Consider the following 25,169-nt stretch of genomic DNA (forward strand, 5'->3'; position numbering starts at 1 on the left):
TGGATATTTTTCTTCAAGTACTGGATTCACCGGGCAATTCCCGACATAAAGGAGTTCACCAAGGGCCTGCTTGTGTTTTTTCGCTTCAGACGGCTGGGTTCTCAGGTGCCGTATTTCCTCAAAATGCTTACGGAGATGACTCCTTAGGCCCCTAGGCGGTGCTGGTTCGTCAATCAGATGTCTGTTGGGATGCCCAGGTTTCTGGGTATTCAACAGAAACTGTTTGGCCAGCATCTCATTTCTCTCCCTGATGGGGAGTATTCTCGCCTCATTATGCAGATGGTGTTCTGGGGACATAAGAAGACAGCCCGTGGCGATTCTGAGAGCAGTATTTTGGCAGGCCTGTAGTTTCTTCCAGTGGGTAGTTTTTAGGCTTGGCGACCATATGGGTGACGCGTAGCACGTAATCGGCTGGCTAATTGCTTTGTATGTGGTCATGAGCGTTTCTTTATCTTTTCCCCAGGTACTGCCAGCAAGGGATTTGAGGATTTTATTACGGCTCTGAATTCTCGGAACAATTGCGGTTGCGTGCGCACCAAAATGTAGATCCTGATCAAGATTTTGGGGTGTAGGACAGTCGGTAGCGTAGTGCGATCGACGTGGATGTTCAATATGGTCGACATTTGGGGCGTCCATGTTGTAAATAAGGTCGCGGAAGATTTAGTCGGTGACAATGCCAGGTTTCGCGAGGCGAAAAAACTGGAGAGATCAGGGAGATAGTCGTTTATTTTCTTGCATAGCTCATCGATCTCTGGGCCTGGGCCTGTGGCCATTATTGTGCAGTCATCGGCGTAGGAAACGATTGTGACTCCTTCCGGTGGTGAAGGTAGCTTAGATATGTAGAAATTAAACAAAAGTGGGGATAGGACACCACCCTGTGGCACCCCTTGTTTAATTCTCCTTGGTTTTGATGTTTCGTTTCTGAATTGCACCGATGCCTGCCGACCACCCAGATAATTTGCGGTCCACCTTTTAAGACATGGGGGAAGGGTAGACCCTTCCAGGTCTTGCAGTAATGAGCCATGGTTGACCGTATCAAAGGCTTTTGATAGGTCTAGCGCTACGAGTACTGTTCTATGGTGGGGGTATTGATTCAAACCGCAATTTATATGGGTGTTAATGACATTTAGCGCGGAGGTAGTGCTATGTTTTTTTATAAAAGTTACGTGGACGTCGGGTTTTGGGATCAAGCCCAGAACAACCTGTCCGATGCAACCATCCCTTGCACGAGACACACTGAACAGAGTACGACCGTCCTAAAAAGATTATTTTCTGGCAAATGCAGCAAAACCATTTCTCAGGACCGGGGTCAGGAGACGGACCCGGATTGGGTTCGATACCTTCCCGGAGTAAGAGAATATGTAGCAGTCCTGCTGCAGGGAGCTGCTGGGAGGATGACAATTTGTGGGAGGGACGAAAGAAATTAAATGGGGTCACACTGAAATGACAGTCCTTGGTCGGGAAAAATCCCGAGTCGCTCCGGTACATAGAACCGACTGCCTTGGGAAGCGCCAACCATTCAGGGTTGTGAGCATAGATTAGATTGATACGAATCTTTTGCTTACGCTCTCATATTTTCGCTCTCACGAGGGATTTATCTTTTAGTTGATGCTGGCAACAATCACAGATAAATCCCTCGCGCCAGCTGAAGCGGGTGCCAGAACAAAAAATGTGCCAGCCAAAACGAAAAACATGCCAAAAATGTTGGTAAACTTTAGTTTGACCTACAACTGTACAATACCGTTCAAAAATTATGGGAAAAAGGATAAAAATACTTGTTTTAGTGTAAGTATTATTAGTTCGAAGGCGGAGGGTAAATATTATTTCCCATTCAAAAGTTATCACTAAAAATAGGTTTTGTAAATATGAACTCCCGATGCAAACAGTCCATTTTGATCACAGAACCTGGAACGCCAGACATGTAGGATAAGCCCTATCCATTAAATAATGTTAAATATTATATCATACGTCCGATTTACTGAAATTTCAAAAGAATATATGGTTTTCACTGCGAGTTAAATGCGTTACAATATTTGACTAATTAATTTAATCGAAATGTAAATTTTACTTAGATTTGTTTATATTTAACTCTAACTAGTCGTATTATTGTAAAATAACTTTAAGGAAATAAATATTTTACGACTATCATTTTATTAAATGATTGAAACTATAATCGCCGAAATGTATGTCAAAAATCCCCATTTTCAGATCTATTCATTTTTGTTTGGAGTGGCATCATTGATAAATGTTATAAAAAACCCTACAAGACGGAGTAGGGTGGTTACCTCCAAGAAACGCTGATAGTTTTACTAATACACTCAAACTTGTAATTGACAATCCCTACAAGAAACGCTGATAGTTTTACTAATACACTCAAACTTGTAATTGACAATGCTGATCCTGCCAAAGAGACGTCAATCGGCTATTCGTTTCTTTTCAGAAATTTTTGATCGCTGAAAGAAATTTTACTCGATGTTAACCGAGAGATAGTCGGCCAGTTGCCTTCACATCTTGTTCGCAATTTGACAGCGAGGTGTGGGGAAATAAAAATTGACTGAGTGGAAGTTGAGTTTTGGTTGAGTGTGGCTGCAACTTCTGCAAAATGTCAAAGCAGCCAAAACAAAGTAAAAATGAAAACAATAATACAGTGAAAAAGTGAAAAATTGTGTAAATCTCTAAAATAAAGTGTTAATTTGTGGTAAATTGCGTTAAAAATGTTTAATATTGTAATAATAATTGTGTTCAGTGCAGTGAAGTGGTTAAAAAGTGTAGAAAACTACATAAGTGAAGTGAAGTGAAATTTGTGCAGACATTGTGTGTGGCATGTGGCACACGTATGTACATATGTAATTATGTGTGTCATAAATATGCAAAAGCCAAGGGTTGTGTTTTGTGAGTGATAACAGTGATAACAAAATAAGTATACTTTTATCAATAAATTGAACTTGTGATTTTAAAAGCAGTTCATTTATATATAAATGTATATGAATTTTGAAAACAACATTGTAAAAAAGTTTGTTAAATAATTAAATAAATAAAATAATTAAATTTGATCTAAGCATAAGCTAACAAATGTTTGTACATTCACGTGTTCAAATAAAAGACAAACTTTGTTTCAATCAACCACTTCCAACAAAAATTATTCTTACGCACAAGCATATGTACAAATCTATGTTCATATGTAAGCTAAGAAATATTTGTATATTCGCATGTTGAAAAATAAAACAAAATTCACTTCAACCAACCATACGCACCAGCACACATACATATGTACATATGTATGCTCATGTTTTGTATGTAAATCGCAAAATCCTGAAAACTAGCTTCCTCTTGATTTTTCATTCATAAATGCTTCTTCTTAATTTGTCCAAATTGATGATAGAATTTTGCAATTTGGCAACATGGCATTTGATGAAATCGTCAAAAGACAAGTTTTTGCGATTTTATAAATTCCAACTTCGATGCATATTGGGGGTATTCATTATGACGAGCATAACTACTTTCATAACCCCGCACTTTTCCTTTAAAATAATACCAAACTATTTATAAGCCTGTATGAAAGTACTAATATGGTAGTAAAAAATGCAAATAAACATGCACAGATATTGCCTAGTAAATGTCCACTAACATATTAGCAATATAATCTAAAAATTTCCATCCATTGTTCATATAAATTATTGCAAATAATTTTCCCATATCCTGAATTGCCGAGTTGTCACAGCTTATGGACATTTTTATTTGCTATTTGAAACCCCCTATCATATTCTGCCGAAAAATTGTTCGCGCAGTCACGCAGCCAAATTTGCAGCAACTGTGTTGCAATTGCTACATAAGAGTGGTGTTTTACCCGTTTCTGGCCCGAATTCGCACTGTGACGTCATACTGTATATGCTGACTTGTTTATCACATGTCAGTACAAAGTAAGAATTTTACATTATTTTCATAGAAAAAAATTAATATATGGGAGCGTCGAAATAAATTAAAGTAATTTTGCGAAGAAATATAACATTATTTCGCAAAAGAGCAATAAATTCGTTTATTTTAATTTTATAATAAATTCCCCTTTCAGCTGTGAGTTGATAAAGGTATAAACGGCAACACTTTTAACCACCGACGACACATAATTTGGCTCGTGCCTATTGTATTTCGTCGGCTAATTGCTACGAGCATTGATATTTACATATACATGGCCATATACGCGGATTGCCATAATTGATTTGGTCGCTTCATAACGCGTAAAGCGGCAAGTTGTTTTATTAATATCTTAAGACACTGCCACAGCATAAAAGCGACCAAGGTTTTTATACATGTCTGCCTTTAATTGGAGTATTATTGAATATGTATATACATATGTATGTACATTTGTACTTTTTTGCTTTGGTTTGTATTTTCATATATATATATTCAATGATACAATGCTCAACATCTGATCAACAGGCACATGGCTTTTGTGTATTGTTGGTCTTATTTACATATTTGAGGGTTGATTTGAGGCAGGTCAAATGTATTTAAGTTTGACTTGGCTTATCAAACCTGCCTTTGAAAATATTCAAGTACATAGGTACTTACATCATTGTACTGAATAACACATATAAAATGCTTTAGGAAATTTCTTTATAGATACCTCCCCTCCCACCCATAGTCCAAATAATAACTAAATTAACGTTTTATGAATATGCAATGGTTTTCGTTTGCACAAAAATTCTTAGTGCGCAAATTCCGTTGGCAAAACACTATTTGCATGCATATTTCAATTTGCATACATTTTCCTAACATTTTAATTTATTAACAAAAGGGGATGGGATAATTCATAAATGTATGATTAATTTACATACATTTCATGAAAGGGCTTATTTTGGTTATATGAATAGGTTTTTGCTTGTAAACAAATAAGCAAAATTTCTGCAATTTGCTGCAAATACACAAAAACTCAAAATCTGCAAAGAGCTCAAGTAAATATGGATACTCATTTCATTTTGGCATATTTCCCCACATTCATAATGGCCGCCGAGAAAATACACCACAAATGAGTAAAATGAAATACGAATATAAATGGGCAACAACTGGCCGACTATGTCTCAGTCAACATTCGTTACTTCGTTCCAGCGAGCAAATTCGCTACTTTTTGACGATTGACGCCTCTTATATATCTATCCTCTTATATATCTATCCTCTTTGTCATTGTAAACAAAGTAAGTATCATATCTAAAGCGTCAGTTATGCATCGACGTGTGTCGTACGTATGGACGTTTGTCATACGAAACACGTTTGAGCGAACCCTCAAGCCCGTAGGAATCAATGTGTGCGTCTGTGTATATTGTTTACAGCAAAGTACTGTTGCAATTGACCAGTTTGCATGCATGCTTATGCAAACATCAACTTTTGCAATTACAATTTTCCAAGGTGTAAATGGCAGAAACAAATACTGAATAAGAATTTCGTGTTCATTTATTTGTAACCTGCAATTTCATATAACGATTTCGAGATTTTTCAAAAAAATTTGAAACAATCATTAGGCCTTTTTGTATATTAACTGCAAACGGTCCAAACATAGCACATAAAATATTTAACAGGCAACTCTGTCATGTGAGAGAAGGATCAGCTGACACGTTCTTACGGGAAAAAATCAAAATTGATTTAGATAAACATCTATTATTCCCTTGTTGTTGTTGTTGTTGTTGTAGCAATGCTCGCCCCACCTAATAGCCGCGACCGATCACAAATTGTCATCAATATCCTCTAACGGGAGTCCATGGTTCAACTACCCTGCAAAAATCGTGTGACCAAAAACGCACACAGCCACACGAATTTTTGACAGGGGTGACGATTTGGAATGAAAAATTGTGCAAATGAAATAGCATGCTGACAAATTTTGCTTTCCCACAATATATCGTGCTCTCTCGCACCTATTATTTTCTTAGGGATAGCAAAATACGTCATTTTTGCGTGCAAAAAATCCGCCATTTCTAATTCTGCAGAAAAGTGGACAATATTTTCAATTTGTGTGATTTACATTTTGCAGAAATTAATATACGGATTCTTTAATATTTTTTGGTCTACTAAAGTGTGTTTTAGCAAAAAAAACTCATATCAATGTGTGCATGTTTATAAAGAAAGAAAGTGAAATATGTAATTGCATAGTATAAATAATCGTGAGCAATTTTAATGCAGAATAGTAAATTTTGATTTCCACATACATACAAGAAAAAAATTCTTGTTACCATTAAGATTTATTATCCAAAATTGAAAAAAAAAAGATTAGAAAATTCGGTGTAAAAAAACGGCTATGTGTGCAATAAAATAGCCTCTCTTGTTGAGATACCCCTCCATGGTCTCCATTAATTATTGTGACGGAGGTGTGTTTGCAGCAGCAAAGTGAACCCAAACAGTGCAGGTCGTGGTGGTTGTTGTTCGTGATCCGCATCAACTGGACCAGGTGGGGCAATGACGCCACATCCAGTTATACCAAGGTATATACCACAACAGCAACCGGGTAATGCAAGGCCAAGATAGCAGCAACAACCTCCCAAGGCTGGCTATCATCGTTGATTTATAAAAAAACATGTTGTGCATCTGTAATGTTTAAATATTTCCTCTGTTGAAACAGTTTCACGATTCACTGTTCAACGAAAGCAGCAGCCAGTGTATGCCACCACCGAACAGCTGATAACAAAAACTGGGATGCACAGCAGTTTAAAGCCAAAATGGAAGTTGAGGAAATATCTGAAAATAAGGTAAATATATGTTTCACGTTATTAACAAAATCGCCCTAAATTTTATGAATTAACAGATCGCTACGAACGACAAAGCACCCGAACGTGTGATCAAAGAAAGCACTACAGAAATTATTGCCGGCGGGGCCGTATTCTACAATCCAGTACAAGAATTTAATCGTGATTTAAGTATTTCAGTACTTAATGTATACACAAAGCGGCTGATAAGAGAGCGGGAAGCGGCGGCGCATAAAAATCCACAAAATACAAAGGAAAGCAAGCAATGCTAATGACAAGAAACCATACACGGCTGGTGGTGTAAAATACGACGGTGGACTGCGAATATTGGAAGCGCTTGCTGCAACAGGTTTACGTAGCATAAGTTATGCAAAAGAAGTACCAGACGTGCGTGAAATTGTTGCAAATGATCTATCTAAGGTGGCAGTAGAATCCATTAGCGTAAATATGCGACACAATGGAGTGGAACATTTAATTGTGCCAAGCGAAGGGGATGCAATGTAGGTTTGATATACGAATCAATAGCTAGTGATTTAACTGTAATAATCAATAATAAAATTCGCAATAGGACTCTCATGTACCTTTCAACTTCATATGAGAAGCGTTTCGATGTTAGAGACCTAGATCCTTATGGTTGTCCGAATCGCTTTCTGGATGGCGCTATACATTCACTGACGAGTGGGGGTTCATTACTTGTAACTGCGAATGATATGGCTGTGCTGGCAGGCAATACGCCTGAAGCCTGCAATGCCAAATATAGTTCTGTGCCTTTGCGTATGAAATGCTGCCATGAGATGGGATTGCGTATACTATTGCATTGCATTGAAACGCACTCTAATCGTTATGGAAAATATATTGAGCCACTTTTGAGCATTTCTGCCAATTTTTATATACGCGTATTTGTGCGTATGCATGAGGTTGGTATACAGCATTTTGGCCTTTTACCACAATCCATTACTTACCATATCTTTATATTATAAACACAGCAAACAATGAATGGTATTTCAATGCACTGGTTGTGATACCTATACGCTACAGCCTATGGGTATTGTAAAAAGCAAGATCTCAGATAAAGGCAATGCGGAAGTAAAATTCGGTATACCAACTGGACCAAATGTTAATACAAATTGTGCGTATTGCGGTGATAAACATCATGTAAGTTTCAACTATCCCACTTAAGTATTTAAACTCGAATAAATCAAATTATTTCCTTCTTACTTAATTGGTGCTTAACCGTTTAAACGGTTATGTCCGTTCAAAAAGGCGCGTCAGTCGCTTTTTCAGAGGGTTAACTGACACCAATTGTTCACACCAAATTGTTTCTTATATTCCCAAATATAGATGGGCGGTCCACTTTGGTCGCATCCCATACATGATCCAACGTTTGTTGAAGAATTGCTTCAAATCATAGAAGAAGAACCGCTAAGTGATTTGGACACACAACGTCGTTTAAAAGGTGTGTTATCGGCGGTATGCCTGAACTTGTATTGGGTACATGAGTTTTTATGTAAAAAATATTCATCATATCCAACATCAATACCTCGCATTCAATTGTGGACGCTGTACGCACTATATTGGGTTCATGTAATATGGACAAGCATATTCTTGATTCCAGTGGCAAGGCCACAATTTCAAATGATGGGGCAACCATTAAGAAACTATTGGATAAAATAATAACACAACGTAGCGTGCTCAAGTGGTATAAGCTTATCTGGAAAAGATATTTCGTAACGAAAACCCTGGAAGATTACCGCGCCTTGTCTGCTGTGGTTCAACAAAATATAACTTGGATGTTTGTTGCTCTTTTTCAATTTTCCTGAATACAAATGTCTGGATTGGAAAAATTTCAAGCAAATAAAGCTTGACGTGCAAAAGTCAAGAAATTACTTGTCATGCAACGGTAAATGCTTATAAATATATCATTAAAATTGCATGCTTGTTTATGATGAGCCATTCGAGTGAGCATGGAGATGGATGTTTTAAATACTGTAGAGTAAATTGGCTTAATATATAAGAATTTGAAAATTTTCCAAATCTTTTACTAAAAAGTAGCTACTAGCTTGTAGAACTTTATTACTTTACTTTTAAAAAGATAAATCACTTTAGCATGGGTAATATATACCTATTATTAAAAATTAATACAAACAATATCTTCAACATTTTTTTCTCGATTCACGAACACATTTAGAAAGGCTACAACGCCTGCTAAAGAGCCGGTATCTTGCCAACGCTTTAGCTTGGATTTAGAGGAGGATCTACAAACTTTGCTAGAAGCACGCGCAGGTCCTCGTGTAGCGAATGTGGATCAACACGAGAGTAACGTTGCTGTTAGCGGAAATGCAATGAACAAAATATTTGAAATGGAGGATGAATATAAATCCAACAATGCAAACACTATAAAGAGGATTCCTTATAATAATAAACGTACGTCTGATGAAAGTTTTAAGGCTTTGGAAAAAATGTGGGATAAAACAGCATCCGATCCTGACAGCACACTATTTAAGTACATACATAGCGAGAACAAGGATATGGTTAAAGAAGATGCTAAAAAGCGCAGCGCCGATGAAAATTCGGTAATAATGAAGATTTCAGGATGATTGGCATATTGGAGCAAATAACTATTGCTTGGCTACTGACTGCAGCCGCCGCCTTGTGGTTTATCAGGTAATCATGAATACGCACATTTTAAATATTTAAAAATAAGCTCTATGAACTAATACCATTTGTCTCTGTGTAGATCCTATATGCAAGGTGGGAAGTATCGAAAGAGTACGACGGCGTTAGGGAAAGTTGTTCTTATTACTAGAGCAAATACCATCATATGAAAGGAGACAGCCGGGGAACTAGCTAAATGTGGAGCCACAATTTATATGGCGTGTCGTGACATGGAAAAATGTGAAAAGGTATCAACAAAAATAAACCAGATAATAATTGTTATACAAATTTTGGTAATTCTTTACTTTAGCTCACAACTGTCAAAAATATCGGGAGAGGGTTCAAAAGACGCGTTTTGATCCCTGGACCACGAATCCGAGAGTGGAAATTAAGAATTTAATTTCTGTCACAAGATATTTCAAAAAACCGCAAAATGGCCACGGAGCGCTCCGAAACCGGAGGTGGGATCCATAGTATTTTTGTGCAGAACAGCTTTCTGCATTGGTGGCCTTCGGCCGCGCTTATAAAAAATTACCCTGGGTGGGTCCAACACCGGTTTGGAGACCCAAACTATATCCGCGCAAAACACTTTTACCCAGTTTTTCTTGTGGGTACCACAAAATCATCAAAATTACAATATCCACATGAAAATTTTTAATTTTGTTTGCAAATATCTCCAATTTCCGCTTTCAGATTCGTGATCCTGGGTCCAAAGCGCGTCTTTTGACACCTCTCCCGATATTTTTAGACGAGTTTTAGCAGTTGTGAGCTAAAGTAAAGAATTACCCAAATTTTTTATTATGATGTCATGGATGATGTCATACTGCCGACGTCGGAGTTAAAGCTGCTGCAAACCTTTGGGGGTGTCTTTACCGTTAATACAACAACAACCTCAAATAAAGCCGTAACATCCGTGATCGTTGGACTTTTACGTAAAAATATGGGTTCGCATAATAACATATCGCTCATTTACTTCAATGGTGTCATAATTCCAAAAACACAATTTTCCAGGAGAGCCATTCAAAGATTTTAACTGCCATATGTTGCCCATATAAAGGCTTATTTTCATTGTGCTATAGTGGTAAAGTTTTAACTGATCACAAAGATTTTTTTATACAACATAGATTATGATATTGGGTACGTTTATATGTTATTAACTCAAAAGTCATGTTTTTTGAGTTATGACACTATTGAAATAAATGAGCTATATGTACGTGCTCCTACTACTTTGTTCGTGTTCGGCACGATGTGAACGTGTGATTGAAGGTAATTTTCCTTATCGTATTCTATCGGTGACTATTCGGCCCCTTAACGCATGACACACATCAGGACTTAACAAAAATATTCTTACCTTTTTCCTCTCCATTTTCTTAACTTTTTAAATGAATAGATTTCTTAACTCATGTAAGAAGGCCTTCAAATCAGGCATTTGCACTCCTTATCATATTAGACTAACAAAGTTGCTCTTGCCTCTGAAGAAAGAAGACTTGAGGCTCATGAGGCGAGTGTTTACGAGGACATTCCCTCCGGGGGTTTCATGCTTAGTGCATGCGTTCGTTTCTTGCGCGCGTAGCTAAGGCTCCGTTCCCTCGAGGAAGCATAGTTATCAGACTTAGAGGCAGGATTTTAGTTGTTACCTTGAAAACTTCTAGTATTTGCCAATCGGGCTTTTCCGTTTGGTCATCACACCGATTCTGGTAACATTGCGGACACATACACCCTATATGAAGTGCTTTGACCGGCCAGCTCAAGTAAACCGTTTACATTAAGGCTCGTCAAGAACTAATTAAAATTATGTAGAAAAGTAATTCATCTGAAATGAAATGTACAAATGAAGCTCATGTTCGGTTACACCCGAACTTAGACACCCTTACTTGTTCTACCTGTTTCAGAAGTTATTTTATTCATGACTTACATTATTGGGCGCTAAAGTAAAGAATTACCTTTATATTTTAATTGCCTGATTAAGAGAATGCGAGAGGTACACATGATCTACCAGCAGGAAAGGCGCGGATCCAAGCACGGGGCTGTAAAGTGTCGAAGAATATGTGTAGGTCTTACAACCTTAGACAAACAAAGTTACTTATATCATTAAAAAGGGAAGGCCTGTAGACTCATGACTGGTATTCTGACTGGTCACTGCTTTCTGGCGTCACATGCCTTTAAATTAGGCTTGGTCAGTGCTAGCAGATTTTGTATGTCGGGGTTGATTCTGGATAGGTAAGAGTTTAACCTGTTACAGTATCCAGAACGAAGTTGAGCTAGAGTGACTCGCTTTTCTCTGGGGAGTATGCGTTCCTCTTCCGCGAGGTTTGGATACTTTTCTTTGAGTACTGGATTCACCGGGCAATTCCTAGCATAAAGGTCCGACGCTTGTTTATGGAGTTCACCAAGGACTTGCTTGTGTTTTTTCGCTTCATACGGCTGGGTTCTCAGGAGCCGTATTTCCTCAAAATGCTTACGGAGATGACTCCTTAGGCCCCTAGGCGGTGCTGGTTGACCAATCAGATGTCTATTGGGATGCTCAGGTTTCTGGGTACAGGAACTGTTTGGTCAGCATCTCATTTCTCTCCCTGATGGGGAGTATTCTCGCCTCATTATGCAGATGGTGTTCTACGGACATAAGAAGACAGCCCGTGGCAATTCTGAGAGCAGTATTTTGGCAGGCCTGTAGCTTCTTCCAGTGGGTAATTTTTAGGCTTGGCGACCATATGGGTGACGCATAGCACTTAATCGGCTGGCTAATTGCTTTGTGTGTAGTCATGAGCGTTTCTTTATCCTTTCCCCAGGTACTGCCAGCGAGGGATTTGAGGATTTTGGTACGGCTCTGAATTCTCGGAACAATTGCGGCTGCGTGCTCACCAAAATGTAGGTCCTGATGAAAGTCACACCCAAAATTTTAAGGTGTAAGACAGTCGGTAGGGTAATGTCATATGGTCGACATTTGGCGCGGCCATGTTTTAAATAAGATCACCGATGATTTGGTTGGTTACAATATCAGGTTTCGCGAGGCGACAAAAATGGAGAGATTGGGGAGATAGCTGTTTATTTTATTACAAAGCTCATCGGTGTAGGAAACAATAGCATAGGCGTAGAAGCAATAGTGACTCCTGGTGGTAAAGGTAGCTATTGATATGTAGAAGTTAAGCAGAAGTTTGAATATGAGTTTTTTTAAGTTATTGCAAAAAAAGCGTTGAGGATTTTTATTATCTTACCAGGTACCTTCGTACATGTTTCTAAGAATGAAGAATAAAGCCTATTCAAACTCAATTTTGACCAGGACAAAGCCGCTGAGACTTCGCTATACTTTAACATACAATACGTTACCCCATTTTAGCACAACTATCATTTTTTGATTTTATTAAATTTTAATAAATGTTTCTTCCTCTACAGTTCCATTTCGGTATTGGATGGTAAATATGGCTTTCGCATTTTCTCCATCAATAATTGTGACGAGGTGGAACAAATCTATGCGCGTAAATCGCAACATATATTATCTTGGTCGAGCGTTTCTTCAATAGCTCTCTACTGGTGATGGAACAGCAGAGAAACCCAACTATTTACAAATGTTACACTTCAAAAAGAATCAAAATATCTGTCATTGCGTCTACGGCTCAATTCCCCACAGTATATGAATGAATCGAACGCACCTAATTGTCTGCCTAACTGATAGTATACATATTCATCAAATCGAAAATATTGCACCAAACGAACTGGGTCTGAATACTGAAACAGTACACATATTCAAAATCGATGAGAACGCTGTGATGATGGTATAGGGTGAGTTGTTGAATAACATACGAAAACCACTTTAACCCATCTATATATTTGCATTACAGCTAAAGCTTTACAAACAGCAAAAATTGCTTGCGCCAAGCAATTGGAAAAGGCAGTGAAGCATTCATCACACTGTACGGATGGTGCAAAGTTAGAATCTGCTGTTGCAACTGCTGCCACCGACACAACGGTCATCTCTACTTCGCCGAGTAGCGGCTCGTCCGACTATCTATCGAAGACAGTATAATCATATCTTTTGCCAACACAGGTTAGCGATGTGCTTGCACAGGAAACGATTTCAATTGGAAAACGAAACCCAATTAAGCGAGTTTATGTTATTATTAAAGTACGTACTTCTTTTTTATATGAACTGTATTAATTTAAGTTACAATTTCATGTACATATACAATAAAGTATGTCGTGTTACGATTGCTGTTGGAATTAGATTTGAAACCAATCAATATTTCTGCTAAGGGTTGCAGAATTATTGCTGGAATGATTAGATTTAGAACAATAATAAGTCTTACTCAATTACTAGTCCTACATTTTTAAATTCATATTTTACTTTACTTTATTACTTTCAAATTCAATTACGACAGCAATCGGTTTCCACGACACCTTTGAATATTCTTCATCAGAAAAAAAAGAGTAAATCTAATCTGAATTTCTAATTAGCTTTAAGTTTTAGATTTAAATTGATTCAAATAATTATAGTTTTTTCTAAAGCTTAAAATTATTTTCTGTTCGCTTGGAAAAGATTTCAATTGGAAAACGAAAACCAATTAAGCGAGTGTATTTATTATTAAAATATTTACTTTTCTTTATTTGAACTGTATTAATTTAAGTTACAATTTCATGTATATATAAATAAATAAATAAATAAATAAAGTATGTCGTGGTACGATTGCTGTTGGAATTAGATTTGAAACCAATCAATACTTCTGCTAAGCGTTGCAGAATTATTGCTAGAATGGTTAGATTTAGAACAATAATAAGTCTGACTCAATTACTAGTCGTACATTTTTAAGTTCACCAATTACGACAGCAATCTGATTCCACGACACCTTGAATATTCTTGATCTGAAAAAAAATAAACCTAATCTGAATTTCTACTAAGCTTTAAGTTGTAGATTATTCAAATAATTGGAGTTTTTTCTAAAGCTTAAAATTATTTTCTGCTCGCTTAGAAAAGATTTCAATTGGAAAACAAAAACCAATTAAGCGAGTTTATTTATTATTAAAGTACTTACTTCTTTTTTATATCAACTGTATTAATATAAGTTCCAATTTCATGTACATATATAATAATATTGAAAATAATAAATATTGAAAATTCAATTTTTTTGGTTCATATTTTAATCATACGGTTGCTCCAGGTAAAGTAAATCTGTAGGTAAAATTCATGTTATATGACGGTTATATAAATGGTAAAACCGCTGTAAAATTGATTGTCAAATGACTCGAAAATGTAGAGTGAAATGACGGAGAATATTACCGCCATTTGACGAGCATTGTGACGTGTGTGAACAGCACAGTACTATGCTCACATCCTATAGGTGGGAGCGGAATGCATGATCACATTAATACGAACGAAACGGAAAATTTGGTCACAAAACCTAATCGCCCCATGCAAAAATGACTATGAATATAACCGCTGCAGAAAGTCACAATGACCGTAAAATGACTAGTAAAATGACGTGGAGCGTTTTTGCAGGGTATATACAGGTTGGCTCATCTGTAAAGCAACAAAATATGTCTGTTCAAATTGTCAAAATCTGTGTATTGGTGTTGGTGCGAATGGTATGGAATGGAAACATAAAACTTAGCAGTTTTTGTATGTGTAAGTAAAATGTTGCCAATGGGTTGGTTTCATTTTGAGTTTGCCATCTATTTTTGACAATCCCTTCGACCATGCAATGACATAAATAAAATCAGCTGATGAGATGAGCCAACCTGTACATAATTGAACCATGCGGGGGTCCAAGGAAACTTGGCGTTTCAACAGGGGTGGACCATAAGGAAAGGGGTGTTAGAGGCGTTCGTTCCACATTACAATTAAAGAGATGGTTGGTGTCATGTGGGGACACATTGCAGGCGGGGCATACATTTTGTATGTCGGGGTTGATTCTGGATAGGTAAGAGTTTAACCTGTTACAGTATCCAGAACGAAGTTGAGCAAGAGTGACACGCGTTTCCCTGGGGAGTATGCGTTCCTCTTCCGCGAGTTCTGGATATTTTTCTTCAAGTACTGGATTCACCGGGCAATTCCCGACATAAAGGAGTTCACCAAGGGCCTGCTTGTGTTTTTTCGCTTCAGACGGCTGGGTTCTCAGGTGCCGTATTTCCTCAAAATGCTTACGGAGATGACTCCTTAGGCCCCTAGGCGGTGCTGGTTCGTCAATCAGATGTCTGTTGGGATGCCCAGGTTTCTGGGTATTCAACAGAAACTGTTTGGCCAGCATCTCATTTCTCTCCCTGATGGGGAGTATTCTCGCCTCATTATGCAGATGGTGTTCTGGGGACATAAGAAGACAGCCCGTGGCGATTCTGAGAGCAGTATTTTGGCAGGCCTGTAGTTTCTTCCAGTGGGTAGTTTTTAGGCTTGGCGACCATATGGGTGACGCGTAGCACGTAATCGGCTGGCTAATTGCTTTGTATGTGGTCATGAGCGTTTCTTTATCTTTTCCCCAGGTACTGCCAGCAAGGGATTTGAGGATTTTATTACGGCTCTGAATTCTCGGAACAATTGCGGTTGCGTGCGCACCAAAATGTAGATCCTGATCAAGATTTTGGGGTGTAGGACAGTCGGTAGCGTAGTGCGATCGACGTGGATGTTCAATATGGTCGACATTTGGGGCGTCCATGTTGTAAATAAGGTCGCGGAAGATTTAGTCGGTGACAATGCCAGGTTTCGCGAGGCGAAAAAACTGGAGAGATCAGGGAGATAGTCGTTTATTTTCTTGCATAGCTCATCGATCTCTGGGCCTGGGCCTGTGGCCATTATTGTGCAGTCATCGGCGTAGGAAACGATTGTGACTCCTTCCGGTGGTGAAGGTAGCTTAGATATGTAGAAATTAAACAAAAGTGGGGATAGGACACCACCCTGTGGCACCCCTTGTTTAATTCTCCTTGGTTTTGATGTTTCGTTTCTGAATTGCACCGATGCCTGCCGACCACCCAGATAATTTGCGGTCCACCTTTTAAGACATGGGGGAAGGGTAAACCCTTCCAGGTCTTGCAGTAATGAGCCATGGTTGACCGTATCAAAGGCTTTTGATAGGTCTAGCGCTACGAGTACTGTTCTATGGTGGGGGTATTGATTCAAACCGCAATTTATATGGGTGTTAATGACATTTAGCGCGGAGGTAGTGCTATGTTTTTTTATAAAAGTTACGTGGACGTCGGGTTTTGGGATCAAGCCCAGAACAACCTGTCCGATGCAACCATCCCTTGCACGAGACACACTGAACAGAGTACGACCGTCCTAAAAAGATTATTTTCTGGCAAATGCAGCAAAACCATTTCTCAGGACCGGGGTCAGGAGACGGACCCGGATTGGGTTCGATACCTTCCCGGAGTAAGAGAATATGTAGCAGTCCTGCTGCAGGGAGCTGCTGGGAGGATGACAATTTGTGGGAGGGACGAAAGAAATTAAATGGGGTCACACTGAAATGACAGTCCTTGGTCGGGAAAAATCCCGAGTCGCTCCGGTACATAGAACCGACTGCCTTGGGAAGCGCCAACCATTCAGGGTTGTGAGCATAGATTAGATTGATACGAATCTTTTGCTTACGCTCTCATATTTTCGCTCTCACGAGGGATTTATCTTTTAGTTGATGCTGGCAACAATCACAGATAAATCCCTCGCGCCAGCTGAAGCGGGTGCCAGAACAAAAAATGTGCCAGCCAAAACGAAAAACATGCCAAAAATGTTGGTAAACTTTAGTTTGACCTACAACTGTAGAATACCGTTCAAAAATTATGGGAAAAAGGATAAAAATACTTGTTTTAGTGTAAGTATTATTAGTTCGAAGGCGGAGGGTAAATATTATTTCCCATTCAAAAGTTATCACTAAAAATAGGTTTTGTAAATATGAACTCCCGATGCAAACAGTCCATTTTGATCACAGAACCTGGAACGCCAGACATGTAGGATAAGCCCTATCCATTAAATAATGTTAAATATTATATCATACGTCCGATTTACTGAAATTTCAAAAGAATATATGGTTTTCACTGCGAGTTAAATGCGTTACAATATTTGACTAATTAATTTAATCGAAATGTAAATTTTACTTAGATTTGTTTATATTTAACTCTAACTAGTCGTATTATTGTAAAATAACTTTAAGGAAATAAATATTTTACGACTATCATTTTATTAAATGATTGAAACTATAATCGCCGAAATGTATGTCAAAAATCCCCATTTTCAGATCTATTCATTTTTGTTTGGAGTGGCATCATTGATAAATGTTATAAAAAACCCTACAAGACGGAGTAGGGTGGTTACCTCCAAGAAACGCTGATAGTTTTACTAATACACTCAAACTTGTAATTGACAATCCCTACAAGAAACGCTGATAGTTTTACTAATACACTCAAACTTGTAATTGACAATGCTGATCCTGCCAAAGAGACGTCAATCGGCTATTCGTTTCTTTTCAGAAATTTTTGATCGCTGAAAGAAATTTTACTCGATGTTAACCGAGAGATAGTCGGCCAGTTGCCTTCACATCTTGTTCGCAATTTGACAGCGAGGTGTGGGGAAATAAAAATTGACTGAGTGGAAGTTGAGTTTTGGTTGAGTGTGGCTGCAACTTCTGCAAAATGTCAAAGCAGCCAAAACAAAGTAAAAATGAAAACAATAATACAGTGAAAAAGTGAAAAATTGTGTAAATCTCTAAAATAAAGTGTTAATTTGTGGTAAATTGCGTTAAAAATGTTTAATATTGTAATAATAATTGTGTTCAGTGCAGTGAAGTGGTTAAAAAGTGTAGAAAACTACATAAGTGAAGTGAAGTGAAATTTGTGCAGACATTGTGTGTGGCATGTGGCACACGTATGTACATATGTAATTATGTGTGTCATAAATATGCAAAAGCCAAGGGTTGTGTTTTGTGAGTGATAACAGTGATAACAAAATAAGTATACTTTTATCAATAAATTGAACTTGTGATTTTAAAAGCAGTTCATTTATATATAAATGTATATGAATTTTGAAAACAACATTGTAAAAAAGTTTGTTAAATAATTAAATAAATAAAATAATTAAATTTGATCTAAGCATAAGCTAACAAATGTTTGTACATTCACGTGTTCAAATAAAAGACAAACTTTGTTTCAATCAACCACTTCCAACAAAAATTATTCTTACGCACAAGCATATGTACAAATCTATGTTCATATGTAAGCTAAGAAATATTTGTATATTCGCATGTTGAAAAATAAAACAAAATTCACTTCAACCAACCATACGCACCAGCACACATACATATGTACATATGTATGCTCATGTTTTGTATGTAAATCGCAAAATCCTGAAAACTAGCTTCCTCTTGATTTTTCATTCATAAATGCTTCTTCTTAATTTGTCCAAATTGATGATAGAATTTTGCAATTTGGCAACATGGCATTTGATGAAATCGTCAAAAGACAAGTTTTTGCGATTTTATAAATTCCAACTTCGATGCATATTGGGGGTATTCATTATGACGAGCATAACTACTTTCATAACCCCGCACTTTTCCTTTAAAATAATACCAAACTATTTATAAGCCTGTATGAAAGTACTAATATGGTAGTAAAAAATGCAAATAAACATGCACAGATATTGCCTAGTAAATGTCCACTAACATATTAGCAATATAATCTAAAAATTTCCATCCATTGTTCATATAAATTATTGCAAATAATTTTCCCATATCCTGAATTGCCGAGTTGTCACAGCTTATGGACATTTTTATTTGCTATTTGAAACCCCCTATCATATTCTGCCGAAAAATTGTTCGCGCAGTCACGCAGCCAAATTTGCAGCAACTGTGTTGCAATTGCTACATAAGAGTGGTGTTTTTCCCGTTTCTGGCCCGAATTCGCACTGTGACGTCATACTGTATATGCTGACTTGTTTATCACATGTCAGTACAAAGTAAGAATTTTACATTATTTTCATAGAAAAAAATTAATATATGGGAGCGTCGAAATAAATTAAAGTAATTTTGCGAAGAAATATAACATTATTTCGCAAAAGAGCAATAAATTCGTTTATTTTAATTTTATAATAAATTCCCCTTTCAGCTGTGAGTTGATAAAGGTATAAACGGCAACACTTTTAACCACCGACGACACATAATTTGGCTCGTGCCTATTGTATTTCGTCGGCTAATTGCTACGAGCATTGATATTTACATATACATGGCCATATACGCGGATTGCCATAATTGATTTGGTCGCTTCATAACGCGTAAAGCGGCAAGTTGTTTTATTAATATCTTAAGACACTGCCACAGCATAAAAACGACCAAGGTTTTTATACATGTCTGCCTTTAATTGGAGTATTATTGAATATGTATATACATATGTATGTACATTTGTACTTTTTTGCTTTGGTTTGTATTTTCATATATATATATTCAATGATACAATGCTCAACATCTGATCAACAGGCACATGGCTTTTGTGTATTGTTGGTCTTATTTACATATTTGAGGGTTGATTTGAGGCAGGTCAAATGTATTTAAGTTTGACTTGGCTTATCAAACCTGCCTTTGAAAATATTCAAGTACATAGGTACTTACATCATTGTACTGAATAACACATATAAAATGCTTTAGGAAATTTCTTTATAGATACCTCCCCTCCCACCCATAGTCCAAATAATAACTAAATTAACGTTTTATGAATATGCAATGGTTTTCGTTTGCACAAAAATTCTTAGTGCGCAAATTCCGTTGGCAAAACACTATTTGCATGCATATTTCAATTTGCATACATTTTCCTAACATTTTAATTTATTAACAAAAGGGGATGGGATAATTCATAAATGTATGATTAATTTACATACATTTCATGAAAGGGCTTATTTTGGTTATATGAATAGGTTTTTGCTTGTAAACAAATAAGCAAAATTTCTGCAATTTGCTGCAAATACACAAAAACTCAAAATCTGCAAAGAGCTCAAGTAAATATGGATACTCATTTCATTTTGGCATATTTCCCCACATTCATAATGGCCGCCGAGAAAATACACCACAAATGAGTAAAATGAAATACGAATATAAATGGGCAACAACTGGCCGACTATGTCTCAGTCAACATTCGTTACTTCGTTCCAGCGAGCAAATTCGCTACTTTTTGACGATTGACGCCTCTTATATATCTATCCTCTTATATATCTATCCTCTTTGTCATTGTAAACAAAGTAAGTATCATATCTAAAGCGTCAGTTATGCATCGACGTGTGTCGTACGTATGGACGTTTGTCATACGAAACACGTTTGAGCGAACCCTCAAGCCCGTAGGAATCAATGTGTGCGTCTGTGTATATTGTTTACAGCAAAGTACTGTTGCAATTGACCAGTTTGCATGCATGCTTATGCAAACATCAACTTTTGCAATTACAATTTTCCAAGGTGTAAATGGCAGAAACAAATACTGAATAAGAATTTCGTGTTCATTTATTTGTAACCTGCAATTTCATATAACGATTTCGAGATTTTTCAAAAAAATTTGAAACAATCATTAGGCCTTTTTGTATATTAACTGCAAACGGTCCAAACATAGCACATAAAATATTTAACAGGCAACTCTGTCATGTGAGAGAAGGATCAGCTGACACGTTCTTACGGGAAAAAATCAAAATTGATTTAGATAAACATCTATTATTCCCTTGTTGTTGTTGTTGTTGTTGTTGTTGTAGCAATGCTCGCCCCACCTAATAGCCGCGACCGATCACAAATTGTCATCAATATCCTCTAACGGGAGTCCATGGTTCAACTATATACAGGTTGGCTCATCTGTAAAGCAACAAAATATGTCTGTTCAAATTGTCAAAATCTGTGTATTGGTGTTGGTGCGAATGGTATGGAATGGAAACATAAAACTTAGCAGTTTTTGTATGTGTAAGTAAAATGTTGCCAATGGGTTGGTTTCATTTTGAGTTTGCCATCTACTTTTGACAATCCCTTCGACCATGCAATGACATAAATAAAATCAGTTGATGAGATGAGCCAACCTGTACATAATTGAACCATGCGGGAGTCCAAGGAAACTTGGCGTTTCAACAGGGGTGGACCATAAGGAAAGGGGTGTTAGAGGCGTTCGTTCCACATTACAATTAAAGAGATGGTTGGTGTCATGTTGGGACACATTGCAAGCGGGGCATACATTTTGTATGTCGGGGTTGATTCTGAATAGGTAAGAGTTTAACCTGTTACAGTATCCAGAACGAAGTTGAGCAAGAGTGACACGCGTTTCCCTGGGGAGTATTCGTTCCTCTTCCGCGAGTTCTGGATATTTTTCTTCAAGTACTGGATTCACCGGGCAATTCCCGACATAAAGGAGTTCACCAAGGGCCTGCTTGTGTTTTTTCGCTTCAGACGGCTGGGTTCTCAGGTGCCGTATTTCCTCAAAATGCTTACGGAGATGACTCCTTAGGCCCCTAGGCGGTGCTGGTTCGTCAATCAGATGTCTGTTGGGATGCCCAGGTTTCTGGGTATTCAACAGAAACTGTTTGGCCAGCATCTCATTTCTCTCCCTGATGGGGAGTATTCTCGCCTCATTATGCAGATGGTGTTCTGGGGACATAAGAAGACAGCCCGTGGCGATTCTGAGAGCAGTATTTTGGCAGGCCTGTAGTTTCTTCCAGTGGGTAGTTTTTAGGCTTGGCGACCATATGGGTGACGCGTAGCACGTAATCGACTGGCTTATTGCTTTGTATGTGGTCATGAGCGTTTCTTTATCTTTTCCCCAGGTACTGCCAGCAAGGGATTTGAGGATTTTATTACGGCTCTGAATTCTCGGAACAATTGCGGTTGCGTGCGCACCAAAATGTAGATCCTGATCAAGATTTTGGGGTGTAGGACAGTCGGTAGCGTAGTGCCATCGACGTGGATGTTCAATATGGTCGACATTTGGGGCGTCCATGTTGTAAATAAGGTCGCGGAAGATTTAGTCGGTGACAATGCCAGGTTTCGCGAGGCGAAAAAACTGGAGAGATCAGGGAGATAGTCGTTTATTTTATTGCATAGCTCATCGATCTCTGGGCCTGGGCCTGTGGCCATTATTGTGCAGTCATCGGCGTAGGAAACGATTGTGACTCCTTCCGGTGGTGAAGGTAGCTTAGATATGTAGAAATTAAACAAAAGTGGGGATAGGACACCACCCTGTGGCACCCCTTGTTTAATTCTCCTTGGTTTTGGTGTTTCGTTTCTGAATTGCACCGATGCCTGCCGACCACGCAGATAATTTGCGGTCCACCTTTTAAGACATGGGGGAAGGGTAGACCCTTCCAGGTCTTGCAGTAATGAGCCATGGTTGACCGTATCAAAGGCTTTTGATAGGTCTAGCGCTACGAGTACTGTTCTATGGTGGGGGTATTGATTCAAACCGCAATTTATCTGGGTGCTAATGACATTTAGCGCGGAGGTAGTGCTGTTTTTTTATAAAAGTTACGTGGACGTCGGGTTTTGGGATCAAGCCCAGAACAACCTGTCCGATGCAACCATCCCTTGCACGAGACACACTGAACAGAGTATGACCGTCCTAAAAAGATTATTTTCTGGCAAATGCAGCAAAACCATTTCTCAGGACCGGGGTCAGGAGACGGACCCGGATTGGGTTCGATACCTTCCCGGAGTAAGAGAATATGTAGCAGTCCTGCTGCAAGGAGCTGCTGGGAGGATGACAATTTGTGGGAGGGACGAAAGAAATTAAATGGGGTCACACTGAAATGACAGTCCTTGGTCGGGAAAAATCCCGAGTCGCTCCGGTACATAGAACCGACTGCCTTGGGAAGCGCCAACCATTCAGGGTTGTGAGCATAGATTAGATTGGTACGAATCTTTTGCTTACGCTCTCATATTTTCGCTCTCACGAGGGATTTATCTTTTAGTTGATGATGGCAACAATCACAGATAAATCCCTCGCGCCAGCTGAAGCGGGTGCCAGAACAAAAAATGTGCCAGCCAAAACGAAAAACATGCCAAAAATGTTGGTAAACTTTAGTTTGACCTACAACTGTAGAATACCGTTCAAAAATTATGGGAAAAAGGATAAAAATACTTGTTTTAGTGTAAGTATTATTAGTTCGAAGGCGGAGGGTAAATATTATTTCCCATTCAAAAGTTATCACTAAAAATAGGTTTTGTAAATATGAACTCCTGATGCAAACAGTCCATTTTGATCACAGAATCTGGAACGCCAGACATGTAGGATAAGCCCTATCCATTAAATAATGTTAAATAATATATCATACGTCCGATTTACTGAAATTTCAAAAGAATATATGGTTTTCACTGCGAGTTAAATGCGTTACAATATTTGACTAATTAATTTAATCGAAATGTAAATTTTACTTAGATTTGTTTATATTTAACTCTAACTAGTCGTATTATTATAAAATAACTTTAAGGAAATAAATATTTTACGACTATCATTTTATTAAATGATTGAAACTATAATCGGCGGAATGTATGTCAAAAATCCCCATTTTCAGATCTATTCATTTTTGTTTGGAGTGGCATCATTGATAAATGTTATAAAAAACCCTACAAGACGGAGGTAACCACCCTACAAGAAACGCTGATAGGTTTACTAATACACTCAAACTTGTAATTGACAATCCCTACAAGAAACGCTAATAGTTTTACTAATACACTCAAACTTGTAATTGACAATGCTGATCCTGCGATGACGTAAACATTGATACTCAAATTTATGTCTGTTCCTTTGTTCGCTCACGCATGTCAGCATGTTCCCAACGACAGCCTATAATCATGAAAAAGGACTCAAACTGGGAAATCTTCGGACACCTGGTACAGAACAAAAGAACATACAGCAGATACCATTATGCATGTGAGACAGATACATAATTCTCAACGGAATTTTATGTATGCGAGAACAGTTTATCCGACTTAATCATGTTGTCACTAGTGACTGTCATATGACAATCAAATGATTATCACGGTTGTTTTGTTATTTTTTAAATTCCGCCATTTTCAACCGACGAAAACCATATAAAAAATAAGTTTAAAAAATAAAAAAGATAGCATTTCAAAGCTCCATGCTAAAAGAAAAAAAATCGAAAATAATATTAAAAAATACCAAAAGCTGTCGGAATGTATGGGGCGCACTCAAAAAATTGATACGCGAAAAATAATAGTGGTTAATGGTGATTCATTTTTAAATGTGTTTCCGCATGAGGAAAGCGCTCTTCTGATGTTTTGTTATTTTCTGAATTTAAATTGAACATTCTGAACTCGAATTCTTATAAAACTATTTATTTTAAACAAATAAGAAACACGTATGCTTTTATCACGTACAAAATTAAAAACGTAATGAAATAAAGTAAATAAAAAGCAAAAATCATTGTTTCATTTTTGGCGGAATATATCAATGGTCATTTATGATAGTATAACAGTCAAACCTGATATCTACAGTAAACTATCATTTATGACACTTTTTGATAGTTAGAGTGTCAGCACTGATCCAGGAAAATGAATGAGAGTGAGCAGTACGGCTATATACTTAATCAGTAGGCCATGTTGGTGTATAAGAAGGAGACACAAACTCACACGTACACAGTTGTTTACATCACATTTGCGCAAGTCCCCTTAAGTTTGTGATAGAAAGTTTGTATGAGACGCTGATCGTTAGGTTGACATTGCTGACAATCAGATGATAGTCATATGATAGTCAGTATTCTTGTAGGGATGATAGTCAGTATTCTTGTAGGGCAGTTCACCCACACATTCAAAGCTTTTTTCGCTCTCCACTAAACATCGACGT

General features: G+C 37.7%; 1 protein-coding gene across 12 annotated transcripts; it reads left to right on the top strand.

The window, feature by feature from the left end:
- The first annotated feature begins 5,798 nt into the window (after positions 1-5,798).
- LOC137251460 (tRNA (guanine(26)-N(2))-dimethyltransferase-like) lies at positions 5,799-14,501 on the top strand. 12 transcript variants are annotated; one of them, XR_010953251.1, is made up of 11 exons: positions 5,808-6,734; positions 6,791-7,231; positions 7,300-7,648; positions 7,718-7,886; positions 8,073-8,631; positions 8,920-9,395; positions 9,469-9,634; positions 9,697-9,847; positions 10,080-10,330; positions 10,398-13,166; positions 13,226-14,501. XR_010953251.1 is itself a non-coding variant. In XM_067786071.1 (10 exons), exons 2-4 carry the CDS (start codon positions 7,179-7,181, stop codon positions 7,751-7,753), a joined length of 438 nt encoding a protein of 145 aa, XP_067642172.1. In that variant the 5' UTR covers positions 5,972-6,734; positions 6,791-7,178; the 3' UTR covers positions 7,754-7,886; positions 7,995-8,631; positions 8,920-9,395; positions 9,469-9,634; positions 9,697-9,993; positions 10,080-13,166; positions 13,226-14,501. The 12 variants fall into 12 exon arrangements, 5 of the variants coding, with proteins under 5 accessions (XP_067642170.1, XP_067642172.1, XP_067642171.1 ...); XR_010953249.1 differs by having other exon boundaries at positions 5,819-6,734; positions 10,080-10,652; positions 12,780-13,166; XR_010953252.1 differs by having other exon boundaries at positions 5,963-6,734; positions 12,780-13,166.
- Positions 14,502-25,169: the final 10,668 nt, after the last annotated feature.

Source organism: Eurosta solidaginis, chromosome 4 (assembly GCF_040869045.1).
Source record: "Eurosta solidaginis isolate ZX-2024a chromosome 4, ASM4086904v1, whole genome shotgun sequence".
NCBI classification, from domain to species: domain Eukaryota; kingdom Metazoa; phylum Arthropoda; class Insecta; order Diptera; family Tephritidae; genus Eurosta; species Eurosta solidaginis.